This window comes from Coturnix japonica, chromosome 1 (assembly GCF_054131305.1).
Source record: "Coturnix japonica strain WE chromosome 1, WE-NBRP24, whole genome shotgun sequence".
Lineage (NCBI taxonomy): Eukaryota > Metazoa > Chordata > Aves > Galliformes > Phasianidae > Coturnix > Coturnix japonica.
Genome location: NC_140663.1, coordinates 46,706,834 through 46,734,135, shown reverse-complemented (window position 1 = coordinate 46,734,135; position 27,302 = coordinate 46,706,834). Strand labels below are relative to the sequence as shown.

Below are 27,302 nucleotides of genomic sequence, written 5' to 3'. Positions count from 1 at the left end.
AATTAGATGAATGAAGAACCTTAGGGCTGATTGTTTTATACTAGCTAAGTCCTTGAAGAGACTAGGGGATTGTGTGACTGCACATGCATTTTCCAGAGACAGAAGAGTAATCCCACTGTAATTAATAGATTTTATTGTACTCAAAGTCAACAAGCTTGCTTAAGTGCTTTGGCAAGTCAGCACATTTGTGTTTAGATTGCAATGCTATGTGTTTATTATGCCTGCATCCACTTCAGCCTTGTTTACCAACAGTGGTATGAATACAATCTTGTACAAGACACAATTCTATCTAAATGTGTTGATGAAAGTATTTTGGCATTTCTGTGCTCCAGCATTCTCTGTAGAGGCACTTACAAATGAGACAGATAAAAATGTGTAAAAACAGGTATTAAAAAAGCCTTTTACTTTCTCACTATGCAATGTTTACTGTTTGTAGTTCAGTCACCTCTGTCAACTGAAATAGATCATTCCATCTCATTTCCTTCCTCCAGCACATCCACTCCATATATTTGTATGTGAATTCATGACACTGCAATATAATGCTTGCTTTTATTGTAAATTGGCGTTTATTTTTCAAAGGTTACAAAGCTTCTGATCATAAACCATTCTGCGATCATGATTGGTCTATTTGGTGGTGTTTTTTTTTTGTTTTTTTTTTTTTGTTTTTTGTTTTTTTTTGTTTGTTTGTTTTTCCCCAGTTCTCTAAATAATTTGATATTACTTCAAATTAAATGCCCAAGTCTTATTTTACACTTTCCTTGTAAAGAGGTTAACACAAATATGTTATTTCCCTGCATATTTGTTAAGTGCATGAAGCAGTCAACCTTCAAATTCACTCCCACAGTCCTTCATGCAAACTAGAAATCTTCTTTGCGATAAAAACTCACCTATTTCCCTCAATAAATGTATTCTTTACAAAACAGTTTTGCCTTCAGAGCCTCATTTTTCATTTATTTCATTAGTTTCCATCTCAGATAACTAAAATCGCTTTTATTACCACTGGGAATTTTTATAATGTGCAAATTGAAATAATGATTGCATCGCAGTGTTCTGCAAGTGGTTTTCATTAAGCCTCCAGCTACTATTCCTTGCTCTGCTGGATATCTTTGTGTTAGGGTTAATTTATGCTGGACAGAAATTTGAACAATTTATGTTGAAATGGATAAACAAAAATTTACTAGATCACAGCCTTTAAAATACACTAGCTGATGGTGCTTAATTGCACATTCTTGTCACAACCAAAATACCTCAATTGCTTAAAGTTTAGCAGTCATGCTAAAAAGTGAACCTGTGAAGATACTGTGGAGTTTCACATTTCTAAAAATCAAAATTCTTCCTTGTCTTCATAGTTCTATGTAAACAGGCACACAGTGCCAGAAATACATTTACATTTCTGAAATGCTCGACTACGAAGCTTTGTAAACAGGGTGACTATGCTCATACTCTATGTTCAAGTAGAATTTTCTGGTTAATTTTAGCGACTCAAAACAGCTCAGAACAATTTGTTTGGTTTGGTGAAATTTACAGCATGCTTACATTGTTGATCACCAGACTCATCTTGCTACTTTGTCATTCTGTATTGCCTGCTGGTAAATGAGTTTGCTACAATATATTCCCATTGCTGCCAGGGTCACAAGAAGTCTGAATGAACACATAAAGAGCCCACTTAATTGCAAAGATTTATAGTTACACAGTTTTCCTTTCTCCCTTTCCACTCAAACTCGTCTTCTGTGTCTGATGTGTATAGAAAAGGGAGAGCTGCTTACCGTGGTCGAAACCAGCAGCAAAAATTCTTTATCTCTACTGCTAATGCATAGGCAACAGAGAAGCCATTTTCTAATCCACCCTACAAAGAGTACAGAACCAAATAATGATATGCCAACCTAGTATCAGCCATCACCAGTCTGCAAGGAAGCAATGAGTTCCACAACAGGCAAAGGTTGAACTATATGCAATAAACAGACAAAAAGTTTTTGAGTCTTGAAAGTAAGGAGAAATTTGCCATTTAAAAATCTCCACCTGCTGTTTGACCCATGTATAATTTTGTCAAACTAAAGCCATTTCCTCCACCTTATTTACGGTTACGTTTTTAGTCTGGGGAGCAGAGGAATGAACAAATTCCATACAGCTGAAAATGAATCCTCTGAAACAGTTTCTGTAATTCTAATTGAACACAGTTATTCTAAAGGACAAAACCAGGCACTTACCAATGGAACGATGGATGCAGGTGTGCTGGTTATCACTCAGAAAAAAGCCTTCTTTGCACTGACATTCATAGCTGCCCATAGTATTTACACAAATCTGCTGGCACCCTCCATTGTTATCCTGACACTCATCAACGTCTAGGAGAGAAGGAAAAAGAAACACAGTGTAACAGACTTAGAGCATGCATGTAGAAGAGAAGGGAATCCGTTAAAAGGCACACTGTAAATTAAGCTAATGAAAACTACCTGGACTCCATCACAGTTAATCCAAATTAACTCATCTACTTTTTCCTGCGTTGTAGGTTTAAAGTTAGCATTTAAAAACAACAACAACAAAATCAACAGTGTAGAGGGGGAGTCCAGCTAAGACTCCATGCACTCCAGGCTGCAAATTGATTTCCAATGCACAATGAATGTTAACATCCCCAAAAAGGCTATGACCCCATCTGCCAAGTGCGGTGTTGCACACTGTCATTCCCACTTCACTTGGGAAGACATACTTCAGGCCTGCAGTAATTTCTAGCAGGGGTAGCAGGCAAACACAAAGGGCATTACTGGGTGAAAAGAGTCTTTATAGAGTTCTGGTCTTGAACAGAACAGCATGTTTCAATTACTGGAGTCATAACCCCCTACTTTGTCAGTTTGTTTAATGTTGTTTAATGAAAAGAAGGCTTCTTAAATCTAAATGTTCCATGTTCGTATTGTCATTTTAATAGGCAAATATATAAAACCACAAGGACAGCATTAGCTACTGGCTGTTCTGAGGGTCTCTTGAGCATAAAAGTTTTTATGCTGTTGTGTTTAACAGAGACATACGTTTCGGCATTGGGATAACACTGACACTTAAGTGATATCTGACTTACGTTCAACCTTGCAACTCCTGTTTTGCTCATAAGAGATGTATCACATCCATTTTCTGTTTTCTCTTTGGATAAAAGCAACTTGCCACCTGAGAAATCCACGTTTTCATTTTTATTTTTTAATGGAGACTCTGCAACCAGTTAGTTATTCCACCAGATGTGCCAACATGTCAGCAAATGTGTTGGTGCATGTTTTGTTTTTATTTTTGGAGAGGGGGAGGGGAAAAAGGAATGCAGCAAAGCTAAATAAACGATCCACAACACTGAAAACCTCAGAAGAGCTGGCAGAGCTCCTGCAGAAATTAATTCCTGCAGGAATTAATCTGTAATACACCGAGGTAAAACCAAGCTGCTTTTGCTAGTACTCTTCCAGGCAAGGCCAGGAAACAGGAAGGGCAGGAGAAACTCTTGCTGGTAACTAATACAGGAACATAAGCTAGCTCAGGAAGCTTGCTCAGCTAAACCTTCTCTTGCTGTTTGTGCTGATGGACTGCTTACACCTCATGTAGATGACAGAAACCGGAGCTCTTTTTCAGACAGAGAAAGCTGTAGGGTAATTACAAGTACTACCAAGAAAAGGAAAAATGACTTTGCTTGCAAACTGAGAAGGAAATGATAAATAAGACAACTTTGTGAGACTTCATCGATGAATTAGCAGGCAGTGATACCCCATAAATGACATCTCAAATTAGTTCCTTTAAAAGAGCACACTGGAACCTCGATTCTTCAGAAGATCAGCTGAATACTTATCTACTTTCTTAAAGGAAAAAGTCTCAGTTGATACATGTACAAATCCCAGAATTTTACTACAAAGCATGCTGCATTCCAAGCATTCTGTTTACAGTATTACAAAGCAACTTGAATAATTGCCTTCCAGCTCTGATGAATAATCTGAAACAAATGCAATGATTTATAAACATTATTTTCTGTTCTTGATAGTAAAGGCTGGTGAAGAGCTTAATTTACCACCAATCCTGAAATCCATACGCTGCAATAAACATTAACTTCACGTAAAACTCTTCTAAATCCTTTGTAATAATTTCTTCCAATTGTTTTCACTTACTAGTGTCAAAATTATTTTAATGAAGGGGAGGAGCTGAAGAAAGTGAGCAGCTGGGATCTAGGATTACCGTATCAATAACTCCTTAATACATGACTTCCATTAAAACTTGGCCTGGTTGTGCAGGATTAACACCTTCTTTTCTTAGGTCTCAATCCTACGCTATGAACAGGCTTTCAGAAGCACGCTGTATTATTGCAGTCTTAAAAGGCAGTACTGCATAATATCAACCATACAAAGCAATCTACTGGAGATGACTACCTGAAAAATATTCATTGAATTACACTCTAATTAAACTTTCTTCCAAATAAGATCACTATTAACATCAGCCCACTACTAGTCCAGTTTAGAGAATGGGGTAAAAAATCTTCTGTAGTTAGGAAAGAAGCTCTCTTGATTCCAAAGAGCTCAAGCTTTGATAGATTAGGCAGAATAATCCCTTCATGTATCTGAAATTCTTCAATGCTCAAAAATGAAGTAGCTGCCAAAGAGGCTTTTTCTTTCTTCCACTGTTTGTGCAAATCTTGTTCAACGCAGCTGAACTTACCCAGCAGAACACGTAAACACTGGTAATGCAGCCATATGTGTGATTACATTTTGGACAAGATTTTCTAGCGATTTAAGTTCCACATAAACACCAAAATAAGAAGTCAACTTATTTTCAATAAAACTCTTCTGGCTTCAGTTTTGTTAGGCTCTAGATGTCAAATCAGGCTGTTGACTGTTTTGAAAAACAGAGCGGATCCTCAGCAGCTTTAGTTGTTGTCACTTTGTCTGAGACTTTACACCTGCTGGAGACCTGCATCCAAGGGCCTAACACTAATAAAACCAAAAAGTCATTTCTGACGATGCAGAATTTTTTTCTCTTGGTCATCTGCTTTAAGCTCCATTGAAACTGTGTTTAAAAACTCTAAAACTGAGCACAAATACAAAGCTCACTATCTTTATTACTCCTTAAAAAAAAAACAACACATGGTTTTCAGAGCAGACAACTCTTTTGGCAACCTTTGGCACAAAATCAGATGACACTGCTCATCTTACTGATAACCAGTACTTGGAGGACATCAGCCGCAAGGCTGTGGGTGCAGTTCTCTTCTCAAACTGATATCTGAAAAACCAAATTCATTTTGTAGGCTCTATATCAGTTCTCTTATATAGGTTGGTCTCACCACCTGACGGTGTGTTGACTCCTGGAATTCATTATTCACCACTTATGGGATAGCTGAATCTCAGAAACCTACTGATGACCTCAAAGTGGAAGTTGGAACAAGTATTCTGCAAGCCACCTTAATCCAGACTCACAAAAAGATGAAGAAAGATTTTCACTTAAGCTGAGCTCAGATTGTTATCCTACATAATCTGCCCAAACTCTCATCCTCAAGTAGAGGTAAAAAAACTATGAGAAAGCAAATACATCTCCTCAAGCGCTGTTCTCTGTAACACTATTCTCAAAGAACCACTCCATTATTGTTTCTATCAAATACACTGGTGGTCCTTGATGGATACATCTAGAAACAGGAGATCAGTTTCCATAGCCTTTACCTACTCCTTACCAACACAAATACATAACTAAAAATGCAATCAGCACAGAAACTAGAATTACATATGCAGGGCTTAAACCAGTGAGAAACCTGTGTTCCCAGGGAGACCAGACTACAAGGTAAGTTTAGGTTGGACATTAGGAAACACTTATTTAAAGAAAGAGTTGTTAAGCACTACAATAGGCTCCCTGGGGAGGTGGTTGATTCACCATTCCCGGATGTGTTTAAGAGCCTTTTGGATGTGGTGCTCAGAGATATGATTTAGCAGGCAGTTGTTAGAGTTAGGGTACTATGGTTAGACTGTGGTTGGACTTGATGATCTTCAAGGTCTTTTCCAACTGGAGTAATTCTATGATTCTATGATTCAAGTTGGTAATTCATCATCAAGGACAGTAAGGAATAAGGAAAGAGCTAGCTCCGGGAGAGGCTGGGAAAAGAGTATTATCTTTCAAATGGGAAAGATAATGTGTATATATATATATGTATATATATATACATACAAATGTATATGTGCATGTATAGGTAGATAGATCAGAAGCATGATGCTAATTCATGCATACCTCAATTTGCATAAGACCTCTAGCTTTTTGGCCCATTGCCTTCACATAATCAAACTTGTGTTGTGTATCTTAGTAATATGAGATCCCCTATGAGAATGGTAGTGTGGAACAGTACCAAAGAGTAGGAAGCATTACAGCTGATAAACATGGATACTGTATTTATTAAATAAGCAAATACTTTCAGTTTCTCATCTAATTTATCTGATGAACTTTTCAAACTAGCTCCACTGGTATTTCACCATGATCTGGCTCAGAGTTCCCTCAGTATTTGGCCTAAAGAAGCTATTTTAACCAAACATTACAAAATCACAGAATCATAGGAGTTGGAAGGGACCTCTAGAGTCATCAAGTCCAGCTCCCCTCTCTGAATATGAGGGAGAAAGGTCTGCTAAGGGTACCTGAAACCAAAACCACAAGCAGGAAGATACAAAATTGGTAACATTATATAGAGTAAATGACAAGAACAGGATGTCCACTGCCCACTTCCTCCCAGGATCTTCTCTCTTCTCTGACATTCCCTTCACATCCGAATTCTCATAAGCACTCAAGACCCTCAGAAATCTGAGTTTAATCTTCAAAGGTTCTAAAGCATTTAGAAGCAATGGTATAATTCACTTACATTTTTCGGAGACTTCTGAAAAAAGGACACATGAGCCAGGGAGCCAATCCTATGTATTTTACACAATTCTTTGAAATATTTGAAATATTTCAATAAGCAAAATGCTGCAATAAAGAGATGAACTACTGATAGCACTACTGCAGACTGTTCTCAAAAGTTAGCAATCAAACACCATTAAGGATACATGTATTTGTAAGAAAAAATATTAGCAATGTCAGGCTCAGAAAACATGAAGATCTAATTTTGGAACTTTAAAGTCATTATATTATGAATATTTGTAATCCGAAAGCAGACTGAAAATCTCAGATAAAAATCACATTCTTTTATTTACCACAGTCATAGTTATTCCTATACATCTAGTCCAACATCCTATCTCTGATGCTGCCCTGTAGTGGACATGCAGGAAAATCTACACAGATGTGACACACCTATAGCTGACATGCCCTCCTGTTTTCAGCGATCATATACCTGTTGATGTTCCCAAACCACTAGTTGGCCATTGCTGCTGACAGAACTTTCTGCTGTGAATTCTTCTAGTCCCTTCTGTACCCAACATGATGGGTCAAATACTTATAATAGAATCATAGAACCACAACTGAACTGAGTTACATAAAGTACTTTTTTTTTTTCTTCCTTTAAATGTGATGCTTTATAGCCTGAATGCAAGCATGTTCCCTAATGCCATTATGGAGGAAAATAGCTAATATTCACTCCCTACTTGCTTTTTCTGTATCTTTCTTAATCTTACAGATTCCTCTTGGCCTTCTGCTGTCTACCTCATCCTGGCTACACACAAATATTACTACAGAGATAATTCAAATTACTTCAGTATATTACATTTAAATGCATACTCATTTCTAGAAATGAATGTTAATGACAGCAATAGATGAAACACATTCTCACTTCTCTAATTCCATGCCCTACATGCACCATGAGGCTCTACTGAAGTGGGTGTCTTGGAAGATCTGACTTCAAGATAGGTCTGGAAGCCTGAAGAGTAAATCTGCCATGCAGGTGCTAAGCAAATGCAATCGGGTGAGCTGTTGTAGGCAGGCACTTCTGCTGGAATGGTCAAACAAGTAGCAACATGTTAATGATGAGAGGCTGACACATTACGTCAGCTGAGGGGGCTATGAAAACAGGAATCATTGTTAATTGAAATAACTGTCAAACCAGCTTTCTTAGGCCAACTTTGTATGAGCACATCAAGGGGAGCATTAGAAGAAACAGATACCAATACCTATATGCATGGATTTGCATCTTCAGGAGTTCTGACATCAAGAATTTAAAAGCACGGCTCAAATTTTCCACTGTTTACACAAAGGCAAAAATTCTGCTTTTTGCCCTCCACCTTCAGAAACAAACAGGCAAACGTGATGAAGAAAAGGAAAAAGGACATCAAGCCCCTGAATTCAATACTTCACTAACATGGCCAAAGAAAACTTCAAGGGAGCCTCTGCTGAGAAACAATCCACTTGGAAAAAAACCAGATTTGTCAGCAGAGAATGTTTACTAGAGCACAAATTTAAAAAAATAAAGTGAGGAAAAATTACCCTTCAATGACAAATAAAGCACATTTTACAGAAAAAAAAAAAAAGAAAACCACCACACCAAAACATGAAATACTAATCACAAGAACACTTCCGATAACAAATATTAAAATAGCTCTAAAATGATCAATGGATATTATAAAATACCAGATTTCCCTAGAACCACTCTATTATCATGTAAAAGAGGACAACACCAAACACAAAGCTCCTAATCTGTCCTGGGAAATCCCAGGGGCTACAATTACCTAGCACCTGAACACACACAGACTAGGCTTCTGCAATTATAGATGTGCGAAATCAAATGCTTGAAACATTTTTTCTGTAGCTATTTTGTATCATTCAGTGGCATTCCCCAAATTTCATACTACAGAGTATAAACATGGCTGTAACAGATACTTCTTACAGGCAATAAACTTACGGATTTTTTTTTTTTTTCCATGTTGTTCTCACAGTTGGGGTAATAATACATTTAATCTATTGAAATCACTAGTTATGGCAACCACAAATGGAGCCAAATCTGCATCTGAGGTAGAAATAACTCAATTTTCCAGCAATGCATTCAATCTGCTGGGATATTATTTGGTTTGTTATATTAAGGTATTCTGATCTTAAATTTGAACCTGAAGACCCATGGTTTACTATATACATCTCAGTAAAACAGACTTATTTGCTGTCTGTAGCAGAGAGAATGCTCATGTAATGCTGGAGCTCAGCTCTGTTGTGTGCGATGCCTGCCCTTTGCTCAGCAGACATAAACAGCTTGATGGACATTGCACCAACGCTGCACTGAGTTCAGGTCTCCTGATGTCACTTGCCTATTCCATTCTCAAACAGCTGGGCACTGCTGTCCATCATTTTAAGACAGCAAAACCCTTTTTGCTGTTTTAGCATTTCCAAAATAAACATCCAGCCTTCTTTGTGTGACATAGTACTTGGAGCTTCTGTCCTTTTATTTAGCAACCACACCTGATTTTTAGACAGACACACACATGGTGGATTCTTGACAGCAGTGCCTAAACACAACAACTATGTTTCTCTATCAACTATTTTTAAATGTTATTCATTCTTTCAACACATGTTTTTAAAATAATTTTGCATAAATCTCATACTATTTTTTCCATCTACAGTGTCAGTGTCTAGAGTATGCCAGCAACCGCCTGCTTGGTATCACTGAGGCTTCGACAGTCATAGCCCTCTTAGCTATGACTAAGCTTGCAGTTCTCACAGATGTTCAGCTGCATGTAGGGCACTCAGAATTTCAATGCTGGATTAACAATCCCCTGTAAACTAGAAGCAGGGAATTTAATTTTAGATGCAAACAAGCAGCAGTCTTGATCAACTGAAGGAAAAGTTGATACAACTTGAATAAACTATCCAGTCTATTTTCATATCTTCTTACCTTGTTCTGCCTCTGGGCTTTCTCTAGAGCACCATTAACTGCTACAGTCATATTGCTTCAGCAATATTTTATATCCTTCTTCCAGGTTAACTATTGCTTATACCTGCCTCCTTTTGCACCTGCTTAGAGACCCTGCCATGATTAGAACAACCTGTTTTGGATTAACCCAAGACTATTTTGCTTATTTAAAAAAAAAAAACAAAACAACAACAACAAAAAAGCATATAACTTCAAATGAAAAATGAAACTACTTTCAAGTTGGTAATATTCTCAATGTTCATACAATAAGAAGTATTTCTGGCAATAAAAGCCAAGAAAGTAGCTAAATTAATGAAGTGTTCAGAAGAATGGGGTGATTTTTTTTGCTATCTATCAGTAACACAGGGGACTCTAAGTCTAAAAAGATAAAACAAGTTTTGTAATTTATATACATTCTTATGTGCAGCCCAAGACAATTCTTCTTCACTCAATGTAGCCTAGGCAAGACAAATGGTTGGACACCCATGAAGGAAGCAATTATGCAGCAGTTATTATTTTTGATGGCTATCTCTTGCCTTTACCTAAATCATCTGAATTGTGCCCATTTCCATTAACCAATACTGTTAAGAATTGATTGCATTCTAGAGTACAAGATAATACAAGTGACTGTATTTGGAATCACAGACCACAGAACTTTGACGTTCCCTACTTTGCCTGATTTCTTTCTGTAATCTGTAAGATTTTGGAGTGTTAGCTGGATCTAAATAATGTCTTGGGGTGACACTTTTATATTATAGGCTGAAACTCTACACCTTCCAGTGAATGCACAGTCTCCCTTTACATAAGATGTAAACAAAACATGGCTCCCAAAGTTCTGGTTTACTGTAATATAGTTCATAGCATTTATCTTCAGGTGTACATCGGTATAGGCCATATCAGCTAAGAAACTGTCTGTCTTCAGAAAGTTGAGATGAATTAAGAAAAGATATGAAATTAATTCAAACAAGGTACAGAAGGATGTATAACCCAGCATAAAAGTCTGACTTTGTTTGCTGAACTAAGATACAGCCATCTAAAACTACATTAGACAAAAAAGAACGTCCATAAGGACTGATTCAACTTATACCTATTAACCTCACACTCTAAGCTGATTACTGTTAATTTTCCTGAGTGTTCCACATAGAGTAATCTTCACGGTGATTGATTACCTCCTCCAGGGAGTGAGTATTAAAAAAAAAGAAAAAGACTCAGACAACAAGAAGACTTGAAGAAATAAGAAAAAGAGACTGATGCTGCTGTCACATAGCTCCCAGTTTCTTAATTTATTATGATAGTCTGAGAATCAAACTTCATAGTTGACAGCAACTGAGATTTATTCTACACTTTTGATTATTTCCCCATACCTATCAAAAAAACTTCAGGTCTACACTGATTTATACTGTCTCGTTTCAGTACTTCTCAGATCAATTGGCTTAAGAAAGCAAACACACTGCAAATTAACACATAAAGAAAGTTGTATGTCATCTAAACACAAAAGACTAATGCCAGATGATCAAACATTAGAATATTTTGGAGAGGGAAAACTTCCATATAGACTACAAATAGTAGTTATAGAAGCTATAGAAATATCAGGATAGAAAAATCAGGATTTTATACTAAAGCATTGTATTTGGATCCTAGCTTTAGAGACAACTGGATATCAGAGGCCCTTCAGTCCTTTCAGACCTTTCAGTCAACAATGTAAATGAGAATTCCTTAATTTCTAGAGTGAACCTGAACTTTCATTCAAAATTAGTTTCCAGCTTAGGGTTCTAATCTTCCTAGAACAATTCTGTTTTCAAGAGTGCTACTAAACCGAATTCCATGAAATTTTGTATGTGAAAAGAAATAAAAGGGAGCAACTCATCTGAATTATAGCATGTAGGCTGCTCTAAATGTAATGCCTCCTATTAATTTCCATAGAAATTAAAACAGATAAAAAGAGCACAGTAACACTATTTGATAGAGCAAATTCTTAGTTACAGACTACTCTTTCCAACACAGTCATCACTATTAGCTATGCATTTCCACCAGTGATTAACAAGAGCCTGCATGACTGTTTGGAATGTGGTTTGTCTTTCCTGTCGCTGTTGTCACTGCTGAAATGCACTACCCACCACCTCACTGTGCTCACATCCACTATTTGATTTTCATAAATGTTCTCCAAGTGTCAGTGAATGTCAGTAGGTACAATTTTTTCCACATGGAGGTATTCAGTGACACCTTTGCTTCACTGACACACCTTTGCTTCATATGCACTTCCATGTCAGATATCATTTTGTCAGAATGCCCCTCTGCTGCCATCTGTCACACAGCAACAAAATGTAATGGAATACTAGTGAGAAGGTTCAGCCTCTATTGCCATACAATCAACATCCACCTCCACCATTATGGGTCAACATAATAAAACAGGACACATTTCTTTAGGAGTAGCCTTGCAAAGACATGATGTTTGCTGCCATTTACATTATCCAGACTCTCACAACATGCAGGCAACCAAATAACACAAGTAAACATCTGTATACAAAAGCTGTATGTTAAAATCTAATGGCAGTTGTCTATAGAACATTTACTTATCGTCCTAGCTAGTAATATTTGCTTGGCACCTTGTATTCAGTTAGCAGAATGGGTTTTTTTTTTAAAATGAAGAGTTACAAAAAGAAGGCCAAGCTGTTTAAGATTAGCAACCATGAAAACCTGCAAGAGTTTATGACTGAATATCGCCAGACTCCCTGTTGAAGTTCCAGAGGAGAACAGTACTGTCGGCTCACCTAATAGTTTCCTGGAACTAAAAAGGAAGGGAAAGGAAAACTGATAGACAAAGAAGGAAATGGACCGTTTCTTAGCTTCTTTTTAATATGCTTGTTTTTACGAAGCTTAAAAAAAACCCTAACTTTCCAAGAGCTGTTTAGTTTTATATTAGAAATATTCACATTAAAAAAAAAATAAAAATCTATTTGAACTGTTGGGAAACATAAAGAAAAATAAACCTCAGTAATGTAAGCATACATTTTCAGTTCAGGAAGCAATACAGTGCATGCAGCTGTCTGGAAATGAAGAAAAATAAAGCTAAATTAAAAGGAAGGCCGTGGTCCCTTTCATCACACCAGAGATTATGCAACCCTTCATCAGTTATGTATCACCTCTTAACATTTTGCATCTGGAAGTGTTAGAAATGATTTCACATAGATTTGCAACTCTTCTCCCACTTCATGTTGACTGGCAGATTAGGCCATAATCCCCCAACCCACTGTATACACTCAGACAAACTAAGGTGTGAGTCATTTACCTGGACCTGATGTCATTTACCTGGACCTGAGCAAGGCCTTTGACATGGTCCCCCATCACATCCTCATCTCCAAATTGGAGGGAAGTGGATTTGATGGGTGGACAACTAGATGGATAAGCAATTGGTTGAAAGGCCGCAGACAGAGGGTGGTGGTCAATGGCTCTATGTCCAGGTGGAGGCCGGTAACGAGCGGTGTCCCTCAAGGGTCTGTCTTGGGACCGGTGTTCTTTAACATCTTTATTAATGACATCGATGAGGGAATGGAGTGCACCCTCAGCAAGTTTGCTGATGACATCAAGCTGAGTGGTGCAGTCGATACGGTGGAGGGAACGGATGCCATTCAGAGGGACCTTGACAGGCTGGAAAGCTGGGCTCGGGTGAACCTAATGAGGTTCAACACGGCAAAGTGCAAGGTTTTGCACTTGGGCCGGAAGAACCCCAGGCACCTGTACAGGCTGGGAGGAGTGGTCCTTGAGAGCAGCTCGGCAGAGAAAGACCTAGGGGTCCTGATAGATGAGAAACTTAACATGAGCCAGCAGTGCACTCTGGCAGCCCGGAAAGCAAATGGGATCCTGGGCTCCATCAGGAGAGGGGTGGTCAGCAGGGATAGGGAGGTGATTGTCCCTCTCTACTCTGCTCTTGTGAGGCCCCATCTGGAGTACTGTGTCCAGGTGTGGAGCCCTCAGTACAAAAAAGACATGGAGATTTTGGAAAGGGTCCAGAGGAGGGCCACAAAGATGATCAGGGGGCTGGAGCACCTCCCCTGTGAGGACAGGCTGAGGGAGTTGGGTTTGTTCAGCCTGGAGAAGAGAAGGTTGCGGGGTGACCTCATTGCAGCCTTTCAATACCTGAAGGGAACTTACTCCCAGGAGGGGAGTAAACTCTTCGAAAAGGCTAGTAATAGCAGGACTAGGGGAAATGGTTTTAAGTTAAAAGAGGGAAGATTTAGGTTGGACGTTAGGGGGAAGTTCTTTACTAAGGTTAGGTCCTGGAACAGGCTGCCCAGGGAGGTTGTGGATGCCCCGTCCTTGGAGGTGTTCAAGACCAGGTTGGACAGGGCTCTGGGCAACCTGATCTAGTAAAGGTGTATGTTTGGTGGCCCTACTAGGCAGGAGGGTTGGAACTACATGATCCTTGAGGTCCCTTCCAACCCGAGTCATTCTGTGATTCTGTGAGAATACATACATTGAATTCTAAGTGAATTCTAAGTGTTTCAGTGTTGTGTTGGCTGCTTTTCATTGTTGTTGTTTGTGTGTGTGTGTGTTTGGTTTTTCGTGTTTTGTTTTTGGAAGAAAAACAAAAGGTTGGATGAGCCCTGAGCTACCAGGACTAGTGGCAGGTGACCCTGCCCACAGCAGGAGGGTGGAAAGCAAGTGGGCTTTAAGGTCCCTTCCAACACAAACCATTCTGTGATATATTCTGTATATACATATATACATGTGCATAAATACTAAAGTTATCATAATCTGAATCAGATTGCTCATTACTACTACCCAGCCAGGTCTTAAGCTTGCATGTCAGGGTTGAAATTCCTTCTCTTTCAAAATAAATCAGCAGATCTCAAATCAACTCAGCAAGACAAGAACTTGGTTCTACTTCCTAACTCCAGAGCTCAGAAGAAAATTAATTATCTCAATTCGACCTTGAGACTAGTTTTTATTCTGTACTGGGATCCCAAAGCCCATTTTATAACAGGAAGATGTTACTTAAAATCCCTCCCATCTGCACTTGGATTGTCTCAGGAATTTCTTCTTTAGCTGCAGGTGCCCAAATACCTTGCTGTGCTCTTTCTCTACCCCACCTGCCAAAGTGGGCAGATCAGTACCAGTCCTGGAATAGACCTGGTAGCTCCCAGGAAAGTGCTACCTACTTCTTTCCCACAGGCGACTCCATGTGACAGTTACTATTTGTGAAGAAAGGCAAAATACCACCTAAGAACAGACAAATAAAACAGAAAAGTACACTCTGCTGAATGGAAAATCAGATCCTATGTCTGCAGCAGACCTTCCAGACTAACACATAATCAGGACCTTGCTACTACAATCTTCATTACTGAATTCAAGCTGACACTGTGCTTGTATGCTTGTCTACCAGAGCGAACATTCAGCTCTTGCAGTGAACTCAATGAAATCTACAATAAACTACACAGCTTGCAATCCTGGCCTTATTTATGATCAAAAATTCACTCTGTTTCCTAGGACTCTTCTGAAAGCAATGGAAGTTATTCTTCTTATAAGACATGGTGAGAATAAATCTATTAATATTTGTAATGTGCTCACACGTTCCCATATCATAGCAACTAATACAGTGGGATAATCTATAAACAAAATAAATATATTCTAGATAGGTTATGATAAAAATTTTGTTCAAACTCCTTTGTATCTTGTTTGATGGCCTATAAGAAAAGTTTAAAACCTTTATGAGCTCACTGAATAATTACAGAAATTACAAAGAACAGAGGACTTCATAAAACCTGTACTTATCTTCAAAAGAAAGAAGAATTCAACCAGAAAGCAAGAAGTCTTCCGTGAAAAAACAGTGTGCACTCTCTATTAAAAAGTTACAATCAGAAATCAGAGTTGAGAGAATAAAAATGAAACCAAAAAATCCTCAAAAAAAAAAACAACAACAAAACACCCAGAGAGCTGAGTAGTATTTCATAACTATTCATGCCTGTATTTTATTAGATAAGCAAAAGAAGAATATTACTGCATGCAATAACATCCTTTAACCTGGAATATTTTTCACATGCATATTTGGTTTGAGAAACAGGAAACAATGAATTGTGTCAACTGTTTAAGGGAGAATTCTCTACACAAAACTCTACCTTCAGGTAAAAAGGACAGAAAAGCTGAAATTGGAGGCAGTACTACATGGCTTTCTCACATAAGAATCAACGGCAGTCACCTTTTGTTTCTCTGTATTTTTCTTACACGCTCCTTTTTTCACATTCTGATCAGAGATGGATGAATTCCAGGCAGTCTGGCACAGAGTATCAGCCGATATGTGAGCCCTTTGGCAAGAAAATTTTGCAAAGTGAAGGTCCCACCTTTCTCAGTCACATAGTCAGGGTATTCTCTCCTCTTCTACTTACTATTTTCAGATGCTGAATTACTTTGTAAGATTTACTCAGGAGTATCTGCAAGAATGGCTTTCAGCAGTGTTTCCATTAAGCTTTTCCTAGATAAATCCCTTGGTTTATTAGTGATAAGCTTCAAATTCTCTTCACTGGCAATGCTTCATACCAGCACAGCATATAATACTCTCCTAGGATGCTTACATTTTTATACAGTAGGAGAGAGACGAATGCAAGATAGTGGTACTCCACATGAGAATCCTTTAGGGCAAAGGGAAAATAATTCAGTGCTCTTTATGAATTTCCCACATGGAATAATCAACTGCTATTTCACCTTTCTGAATTTCCCAAATGCAGTAACCAAACACTACCACACTACCTCATTCAGTTTGGCACATCTGTGAAAACTTATTAAAATTGCAATTCTTTGCAGTAGCCTTTTTTTTTGGACTTCATGATTACTGTGTCTTCTTTTTTTTATCTTCTCTTTCATGGGAGCAAAATATAGCTTTTATTTTGTTCTTTTGACATTAGCCAAGTTTTCTAGAACACACATTAGCATCTCTTCTCTCTTTCAGTCTTTTCCACCTGCAGTGCATTAAACTGAACAGTCCTACAACAGCTGAAGACTTACTACTGCTTAAAGAGCAGAGGGTTTCTTTCCATATAACAATTCCCAATAGCCTGAAAATAAACTAAGAACAACAAACAAAAAATCTGGAAATTCTCTCATATCTTCCTGAGCACATTCCAACGCCTCTAGAATGGCAGCTACACAAATTTCCCTTGAAATTCTCATTGAAAAGGAGGACAAATTCTCAAGTATTTTCTATGGCATCCCCATGAGTAATATATCTCACTTCACACAACACTCAAGTTTATGATACCAGCCTCAGTCTATGTTTTCTAGCAATCCTGCTATCAAAGAGCAATTTTGCTATCTATCTTACTGAAAGGTTCCAATGAGACACAAAGACGCAGTACTAGTATGCCCAGATGCTAGAGGCCTCACTTAATAATCCACTATGATGTATTCAAAAGGCTAGTCTTCTTACTGAATATTATATCAAAGAAGTAAAAATCTATGCAAACTAGGAATGCCTTTCAGTGTCATCATGAATCTGATGTGGGAGTGCTTATTGAATTACTAGTTTAAAAGGCATAAGTCTTATCTCTTGATACTCTTTAACGCAGATTCAGATTTCATCAGTTATCAGAGAGCAGAAACCGATTTACCACAAGTGAGATAGATGGGTAATGTGTTTCATAGGAATAGGAATCATGATCAATTAATTCATAACCTCTCCTAAAGGCAAAAGAGAATGAAAATTGATAGCTTACCTCAACATGTAAAAGACACAAAGAAGGAAAAATCAATTTATCAGTAAGATCATGGAGAAAAAACATTTAAAAAGGAAAGAACATCTGGGCCACTAAACTAACTGCTTATTAAAAAACAGCTAGTATCTCATACATGAGAGAGCAAAACCTATTTCACAACTGGTTTGTCATGGTTTTGTAATTTTGTAATTTTGCTATCAGTATTACACATCATAACAATCATGTAAAGCATGGATAATTTTACCGAATGTGCAGCTCACAGAAGATGACTACATATCCCAGAGAACATCATGGTCAGGGATAAGTCACGGGACCAGGACACTATATAATCTCACTCCCAGGCCGGACTGACCTCTCTTGAATCCTTGCAGCCAGGGGGGAGCGTGTGGGAGCCTTCCAGCCGTTTCACCTAGAGTTACAGTAGGCCTCTCAGTTTTGGGACTCATTCTCTCTCCTACTTTGCTTGATTCGTTAGCCTTAATTTCAATTATATTGTATTTTATTGTGTTATCCTTTGCCTCCTTAGATTGTTGCCACTGTTTTTGGTTTTTTTTTTCCTAATTAACTTTTCCCTTTCCTTTTGGGCTAGTGGCCCTGCGGGCCAGCGGCCCCCCTGTCACAGGCACTGGTAGATTTTTGGTTAACCCATGACATGGTTTCAAATGAAGAATAAAGAATGCCCATTGCATGAGACCAGATACCAGTTTTGCATCAGTAGGTCAGAATTTAGAGCAATTTCCAGAAAGAACTACTGCTATTCCAAGTGATTACACTGCTAAAATAAATTATTTTAGATAGACAAGGATCTCATCATAGTTTGAATTCCTTGTGGTGTCATTTCATGTTATATTTTAGAAATTCCCCAATAAAAATGTCAAACAGAAAGCAAGTTGAGTTCCTCTAAGGATGGTTTTGGACATTTTCCAGTACAAATTTTATCCATGAAATCTTAACCAAACACTTCCTCCCATCAAATAAGTAAGAAATTTCACTTGATTAGAAAGAAAGAAATATTGAAACAAGAACTGAAACAAGAAATACTGAAACAGGAAGAAACACTTAACCTGTCAATCACATTTAATCTACTTAGTTGTGAACACCCCACATTTGTTATTTATAAAGAAGACTGCAATTATCTTCCTATACTAACATTACTAGAAAGGCATCCAGTAGATGTTTAAAAAGAAATCCAAACACGGACAAGAAGAGATGGTTTAAGATTTTGTACAGACTTCAGTCAAGATAAAGAAGTCCTGATGCAGGTCTTCTCTATTACAGCTTTTTTCACAGAGGTTCCTAAATGGCCTGCAGGCTTAGCATTGAACTACCACTGACTTCCATCTCTAGGCCTTCTATCTCAAATTGTTAAGCCAGTATTTCTGGTGATGTGTATGTGATAAAATGCACAGTTCACTGAGAGTGCAATTCAGCTGTCTAAATACAGGAGTCTGACATCATTTTAGACTCCTTATATTATTTCATCTGACCAACAGCTCAAACTCCAGACCTGCTCCTATAGATCCCACATCACATCCATCACGTCCAGAGCTCTTCAAGTGGCAGACGCATCTATGCTTAGTTAATCAAATTCTCTCTAACAATTTCTGCTGCCTGGCTCCCCTTGTGATGACAGAGCAGACCCTAAGAATAATGTCTCCAAGAACAAAATATGGGGGAGAATTAGGAATTGTTTGCATTGGTTCAGCCCCAGAAAATCAGCTTCTACCCAAGCTCATATACATCTGTGGTGCTACATGAGAAAGCATTTGAGGTAGTTTTCATAATCAACCTGCAGCACATTTTATAGGCCTTAAGTAAATTCTGTGAAAACGACTTCATTCTATGCAAGATCAACTGCAGTACTACCTAACGTGTTTACAGATTTTATCTCATCTTGCTGATCAAACATCGTATCTCCTTTCTTATAAACAGAATAAAGTTGTTATACAAAACATATGATACAGTACCTAATTAGCAATCTTCATGTTGAGAGTTCTGTGAAGCTCTATAGAGAGTGTATACATGAGTAGATGGGGGTAGGGGAGATAAATAAAAGATGGCAAACATTATCGCTGATCTTCAAAAGTTTTTTATAATCCATGAAAAATAAGTGGTTCTCAGAGAAAAGGTGGAAACTGGTGGACTCATCAAAACTTCAGTTTATTCAATTTTCTGATTTCCTCACTGAGAAAAACAACCCAAAACTATTAATTGGCATAAACCAACCAAGTTTTTCATGCTGGGTCAATTTTCCAAACGTAGAAATCCTAATTTCACATGTGCAAATACAGTGTTTTTTTGTTTTAACATTTGAAACTTTAGCAGGTTCTCTTAAAAACAGCCAGCTACATTTACTTCCTTCTGGTAGTTTAAGGGAAAGGAAATAAAACTGTTACGGGATGGAAGGACTAGAATGCAACCCTGCTCAAATCTGATACTGAAGAGGTCATGGGTATCTCAGCAGGCAGTATACCTGATAACACAAGCAGAGACCAAACAGTGACAGAAAACTGAACTTCTTTCTTTTCTAAGGAGAGCATCTCAAACCTGAGTTAACTCACAACAGCAAGTCATAGAACGGTTTGCACAGGTACTGCCAAGATTGTAAAGTCCAGCCTGAGACCCTAAAACTCATCCTCTGCAAATTTTAGCTAAGGCAGAAAGAGTAGTGGGCCCTGATTCCCTTTTCAGTGCCTCTAAGGAAACACAGTTATTTTATCGGGACACAGGATCACAGAATGGGTTGGTTTGGAAGGGATCTTAAAGCCTACCCCCTGTCATGGGCAGGCTTGCTACCCAGGGATCCATCCAAACTGGCCGTGAACACCTCCAGGGATGGGGCACCCACAGTGTCATGGTGGTTAACCCGTGTCACACAGCTTCTCTGGGCAGCCTGTGCCAGTGCCTCACCACCATCTTAGCATCTAATCTAAATTTCCTTTCTTTTGGTTTAAAACTATTGCCCCTTGTCTTATCGCTACACTCCCTGATAAACAGTGTCCCCAGCTTTCCTGTAGGCACTTCTAAGCACTTCAATGAGGTCTTCTCAGAACCTTCTCCAGGCTGAACATGTCCAAATCCCTCAGCCTTTCTTCACAGGAGAGGTGTTTCAGCCTTCTGATAATCTCTGTGGTTTCTGTCTGGACCCTCTCCAACAGCTCCTCATCTTCCTTGTGCTGGGGGCCCCAGAGCTGGACAAAGCACGCCAGGCAGGCTCTCACAAGGGTGGAGTAAAAGAATCATCTCCTTGAACTTCTATCTGCACTTCTTCTGATGCATCCCAGGATATGGTTGGTGTTCTGGGCTGCAAGTGTACACTGACAGGTTATACTAATCTTTTCATCCACCAGAACCCCCCAAATCCTTCTCTGTAGGGCTGTTCTGTCCACTTATTCTCCAGCCTGTACTCATATTTGGGACTACCCCAGATATGGATACTTTGTCTTTTTTAAAGAATATGTTGTTTGGACAGGCTTACCTACTGAGTCTGTTAAGATTGCTTTGGATGGCATCTCTTTCTTTCAACGTGTTTGACTGCACCGCTCATCTTTGTGGCACCTACAAACTTACTAAGAGTTCAGTCAGCCCCACCATCCATGTTGCTGACAAAGATGGTAAATAGTGGTACAGACCCCTGAGAAGCACCTGTTGACCCCACCTGGACATCAACCATTAACAGCAACTCTTTGAGCACAACTATCCAATCAGTTACTTATTCACCAAGTGGTCCATCTGCCACATCTCTCTAACTTCAGTGTGGAGACACAGATGTTGTGCAGGACAGTGTCAAATGCTTTGCACAACTCCATGTCAAAGACCATTCACTAGTTGCAAGTATTCAATCTGCATTTGAGGAACCAAAATTAAAGGGTAATTGTGATCTATTTTAGTGTCCTAAAGATACTTATTGGGAGTGAGTCCCTTGCTATCATTCCCACTCATTTGTTCACTGAATCTCTTCTAGTGGAAACACTAACATTTTTGGAGATATACAAAATACCAGCTCCAAGAATGTGAATATGGGCAGATACTGATTCTCACAAACTATCTCAGTAAGCTTTTGACCAATACTTGGAACCAGAGCCACCTGTTAAACACAATGGTTTACATTATTCTAAGTCTTTCCCCCACACATGCCAAAACCAAGTGTCTAAATAGAAATCTATGAAAAGAGAATTAGAAATCCATTTATCTCTGTAGATCCAGCCTGTATCTTGCATGATAGAGAAAAACTGCATAGCAAGGTTCATCTTTGATCAGGTCACTCATTTTGCTTTTCATAATTGCCAGTATTCTTTTCCCTACTACTACAGGAATAACTGGAAACTAAGTTGATATTAGCAAGCTGTTAGAAACAATATATCTACACATTCACTTGAATTCCAAATAGCTGAACTACTTGTGTCCTGTTTTATTAAGAGATATTTATGAACATTAATATAAATAGAGGTTGTTTTTTTTTTTTTTTTGAAAATGAATGGCTGTCTGCTCTTGTTGTAAGAAATACCTCTTGCACAATTAATCATTTGGGCACCTCAAGTTTACACAAATAAATCTATTTAGTCTGTTCTATGATAAATGAATTTTGGAAGTCTGTGTCAAAAACCTGTGTCAATGGTCAGGGTGTATAATCCATCTGAATAAATATTACTCAGTTTGAAAATGAACCAAGTATGAAATACATCTACTGAAAGGCTAACCAGAAATTTGCTCAAAAATTTTAGTTGTTCTACAGCTTCAGTGAGTGCAGACTGATGTTATTGGACATTATTATTTCTGCTACATAACTTCCTTATTTTTCTTGCAAAGAACCTCAGCTTCTACCACAGTAAAAGCACTGCAGAACACAGATGAAATATCCCTTTTCTGTACTATTTTATGCTCACCAACTCAAAATGAATTTGGGACTGCATAGAACAGCATTCCTCACATTTATATTGAGAATACTGAGAAAGATAGTCACTAGGCACTAAGATATAACTAAAATGACTACCAAGCAAGCAGGTATGAGAAACTAGATGTAGTGGTCAAAGTTCATTTTCAGGTAATTGATGTGAAGAAATTTAATCAGAACACATGTTGATGTTGTTTTGTTTTTTTTGAGTACACCAGATAAGATCCACCTATTTAAAACAAAGCAATGAACATAAATAAAAATTCCAGGTACCTAAATCCTAAAAACTGCTGAAGCAACTGATACCTTGAACCTGATGATGAGTGCCAACTTTAAGGATCTGGTCTAAACCACACTGGAGACAATGGATGCAATTCAACTTCTTCAATTGGATCTGAATCAGATTTTTTACAATATAAAATGCAAACAAAACATCAGACTTTTTTGCCACAGCCATGAAATGAAACCTTTCCAGCATTCACTACTTACCAAGACAGTTGTGGCCATCATGGGCCAACATGAACCCATCATAGCATGTACATCTGTAATTGCCTGGAATGTTGATGCACTCATGGACACAACCCCCATTGTAGAAATCATTTTCACACTCATCAATATCTAAAATATAAAAGGAGGAAAAAAAATTATAAAAAGATAATTCTAAGAGAAAAAATTCTTCAATTAAATATAGGTTTGAATTCAAGTATGATCCTAATTATTGTATACACTCATATAGCATAATTAATCCAAGAAACAGGACAGAGAATTACTGACAGAATAAATGCAGCTTGTACAAGACTAAAATTCAGCAAGTTTCAGCACAGCAGACTCCATCCAAAGTAACCACAGCATCAACAGAGGAAACAATTATATGTTGTCAGATTTATTCATTTAAGTGACTTGTGTACATTTTTATGTTTAAATTGTATTTTTCTATTTACAATAATCAAGCAGATGATGAATGAAGATGTTTGACTTGATATTAAAACAGCTATCTGAAACATAACACTAACATGGCACAATGCATAAGAGGAAAGTATGCTTTCTTTAACCATAAAAAAGTTCTCTCAGTGTAATGATTTGATGTACTCCTGATAACATATAAAGCTGCTTTTCTTACAATAAATTTTGAAAAGCACTATTTCTGAAATAGCTGTCACTGTCCACTGAGCACTATGAAACTGCTCTTGACAAACAGTATAGTTTTGTCTCTCTCCTCTCCTATCCCAGAAAACAAGTCCTACTAAAATTTTCCATATTAACAGAAATGTGTCAACAACAACAACAAAATCTAAGGTTTTATTCTTAGAAAGTATGCTAGAAATACTTTAAATTATTTTTGTACATTGGCATGCGTCTTGAAAAACAGCATGAATAGCAAGAAATGCATTCTGCTTCTGTCAGGATTCTATGATTTTTGTTATTGGTATTCCACATCATAACATCATGTAAAGCACTGGGAGTTAAAGAGTTAATGCCCCACTTCCCTGGACCACCAATTTTTCAAATACTTTGCTCTCGGAAGAGAAGAACTACATATCCCAGAGGAATCTGCATTCAGAGGGGAAGATAAAGGTTCTGGCAGATCATAGGACTTGCTTTCTCGCTGCCTAGCAGAGTGTGGGTGTGCTCCCCAGCTGTTTTGCCTTTGATTCATAGTAAGGCCTTTGGTTTCAGACACTCTCTCTCTCATTTTATTTGATTTACTAGCCTCAGTTCCAATTATGTGTTGCATTATATTGTGTTATCTTTCATTCTGATATCATATTTAGTAAACAAACTTTCCTCCGTTGTTCTGTTTTTAGGCCCATCTCCCACCTCCCTGTCCTTCCCCCTTTTCTTTTCCCCTTTCCCAGGGCATAGATCCATGGGTCCCCTGACCCATTAATCACAGAACTGGTCTCAACTGGTCCATAAACTATTGACACCACCCCCTTCCTCTCCCCTTTTTGGGCCAGTGGGCCTGTGGGCCTACTGTCATGGATGCAGAACGATCCAGATAACACAGCTTCAAATGCAAACAATTCTTCTGCAATCTTCCCTGGCTCACATAAAAAATCACTTCTTCACTCATTCTAGAAAGTGCAAACTTTCTTCTTTCGACAAGTTATATTTTGACACACAGACAGGATGTCAGTACTGCAATTGCTAACATGAAACATTCAACAGTGCACATCAGTCAACCAAAAATTCACAAATACTTACAGACAACCTTCTGTCCTGCTATCAGCTCTAAATCTATGGCATGCTAGACCAAAGCCACTAGCTACTGACCCTAAGTTACACGCTGCATGATGCAGAGTTAAAATAATCTTCACAAAATCATCTTTTCATGCATTAAAACTATCCTGGTGAAACATTTCAACTGTGCCTTTCATTGCAAAGGTGGCTGGAGTATATTTGGACTAGGTTCACACAGACTTTTAAGAAGTAAAATGAAATACAAAAAAGCTTTTAAAATTACCACCAGAAAATATTCACTACCTAGCATCATATCCAGACACTATGGCAAGACAGCAAGGTAGTCTGGGAAAACCAGATGCTTCTGAAAAGACAGCTGGAACTCAATCACCCAGGAGACGTTCATACACTTCTGGCCCTTAGCTTGAACCTAAGTTTCCGTCTCCTTGTACAATCCTTTGAGACACTTGATCAGACCAGTTATGCTCAGGGTACTCAGCCTCCTGACCTGGAAATCTGGAATCACCCTTCCCACTCCCTCTCCTCCCAACTTCCCCAACACGCACAACACAGATGGAAACAGTTTGAGACCTGCTATTCCACCTGGACTGTCACGAGTCCATCAAGCCAGATGAGATCTACGCAATGGTGCTGAGGGAGCTGGCAGAGGGGATTGCCAAGCCACTTTCTACCATTTATCAGTGGTCTTAGTCAACTGGAGAGGACCCAGAGGATTGGAAGCTTGCCAACGAGACTCCCATCTACAGGAAGAGTTGTAAGGAGGATCTGGGGGGAACTACAGGCCTGCCAGCCTGACCTTGGTCCTGGGGAAGCTAATGGAACAGACCATCTTGAGTGAGATCAGAGGGCATGTCAGTTGGATCCAGCCCACGTCCAGCTTCACAAATCTGGGCATGTCCAGAGTGCTTGAGTAGGAGAAACCCCACATGAAGATGCAATCCTTCCACTTAGCCACCTTCCTCACATACTGGAAGACTGGGGGAATCAGACCCAGCCATCATTGTTTCATGAAAGGCAAATCCCACTTGACCAACCTGATCTTCTATGATCTATGTCTACCCATACTTTAGCAAAGTCTTTGACACTGTCTTCCACAGTATTCTCCCGCAAAAGCTGGCAGCCCATGGCTTGGTCAGGTACAGTCTTTAATGGGTAAAGAACTGACTGAAGGGAGTGGTGGTGACTTGAGTGAAATCCAGATGGTGATCAATCATGAGTGGCATTCCCCAGGGGTTGGTACTGGGGTCTGTCCTGTTTGATATCTTTATTAATTATTTGGATGAAGGAATTGAGTGTGTCCTCTGTACATCTGCAGATGACATCAAGTTGGGAGAAAGTGCCAACTGCCTGAGGTTAGAAAAGCCCTACATAGGAATCTGGACAGGCTGGATTGCTGGGCTGAAGCCAATGGGATGAAGTACAATAAGACCAAATGCTGGGACCCACACTTCGGCCACAATAACCTCAGGCAGCACTACAGGCTTGGGGCAGAGTGGCTGGTAAACTGTATGGTGTATACAGATTTCAGGATACTGGAGCCAGCAGTGTGCCCAAGTGACCAAGAAGGCCAATGGCATCCTGGCTTGTATCAAGAATAGAGTTGCCAGCAGGAGCAGGGAGGTGATCATCCCCCCCTGTACACAGCTCTGGTGAGGCCGAACCTCGAGTATTGTGCTCAGTTTTGGGCCCCTCACTGCAAGAAAGACATCAAGGGCCTGGAATGTGTTCATACAAGGGCAACAGAACTGGTGAGGGGTCTGGAACACAGTCTGTATGAAGAGCGGCTGAAGGAACTGGGATTGTTTAGTCTGGAGAAGAGGAAGCTCAAGCGGGGAGGTGAGGTTCAGCCTCTTCTCCAGCATAACTAGCAATAGGACTAGAAAGAATGATCTCAAACTGTGCCAGGGGAGGTTCAGATTAGATAACAGGATGAAATTCTTCTCAGAAAGAGCAGTGAGGCATTGAAACAGTCTGTCCACGGAGGTGGTGCAGCCACCATCTATGTAGGTGTTTAAGGAACACCTAACATAGAAGTAAGCAGATGTACTACTTAGGGATATAGTTCAGCCAGCAATATTGGTGATAGGTGGATGGTTGCAATAGATTATCTTGGAGGTCTTTTCCAAGCTTTATGATTTTATATCTATCCGAGGAGGGAGAGGTCCACCTCTCAGCTTCTTTCCAAGCCACCCCCCTCAGGTTTACCTATTCTGGAAATCTCCCTTGATCTTAGGGTAGCTTAAGCCTCCTTCCACTTCTACCCAACAGCTCTGAAGCCCTCTCTCTGCAGTTTCCTCAGCAGATCAGAATGGGAATCAATAACTTAACTTCATCTGCAAAACCAGTGAGGTTTTTTTTGTTTGGTTGGTTGGGTTTTTTTTGTTTGCTTTTTTTTTTTTTTTTTTTTTGTAAATCAGCATTCAGCACAATAAAAAAATGTTGGAAAGCAGATACAAGTTCTTCCTAATAAAAATTCTGCCTATTGCTAAAATGTAAGCTTCCTAATCTTTCACTCATTGCTCTGCTCTGAAGAGTTCCCATCTTTCACTAAGTATTTCCATCCATTAGTTGTGTAAGTCTCAAGTCAGCACAGCCCGTGGATGTACTCTACCTTCCAGAGTCCAGTATGACAACAAAAAGCTTCATCTTTGATTTTCCCTGAAAACAATAACCAGAAAATCAGTTACTG

General features: G+C 38.9%; 1 protein-coding gene across 5 annotated transcripts in view; it reads right to left on the bottom strand.

Moving 5' to 3' along the window:
- SCUBE1 (signal peptide, CUB domain and EGF like domain containing 1) overlaps positions 1–27,302 on the bottom strand; it is a 201,842-nt gene that overhangs the window by 146,239 nt on the left and 28,301 nt on the right. For all 5 annotated transcript variants that reach the window (XM_015869913.3, XM_015869923.3, XM_015869916.3 and 2 more), the window contains exons 3-4: positions 22,901–23,029; positions 2,208–2,342 (exon numbers count right to left, since the gene is read on the bottom strand). In XM_015869913.3, the coding sequence (XP_015725399.2) occupies positions 2,208–2,342; positions 22,901–23,029 (264 nt within the window). The remainder of the gene's footprint in view (positions 1–2,207; positions 2,343–22,900; positions 23,030–27,302) is intronic.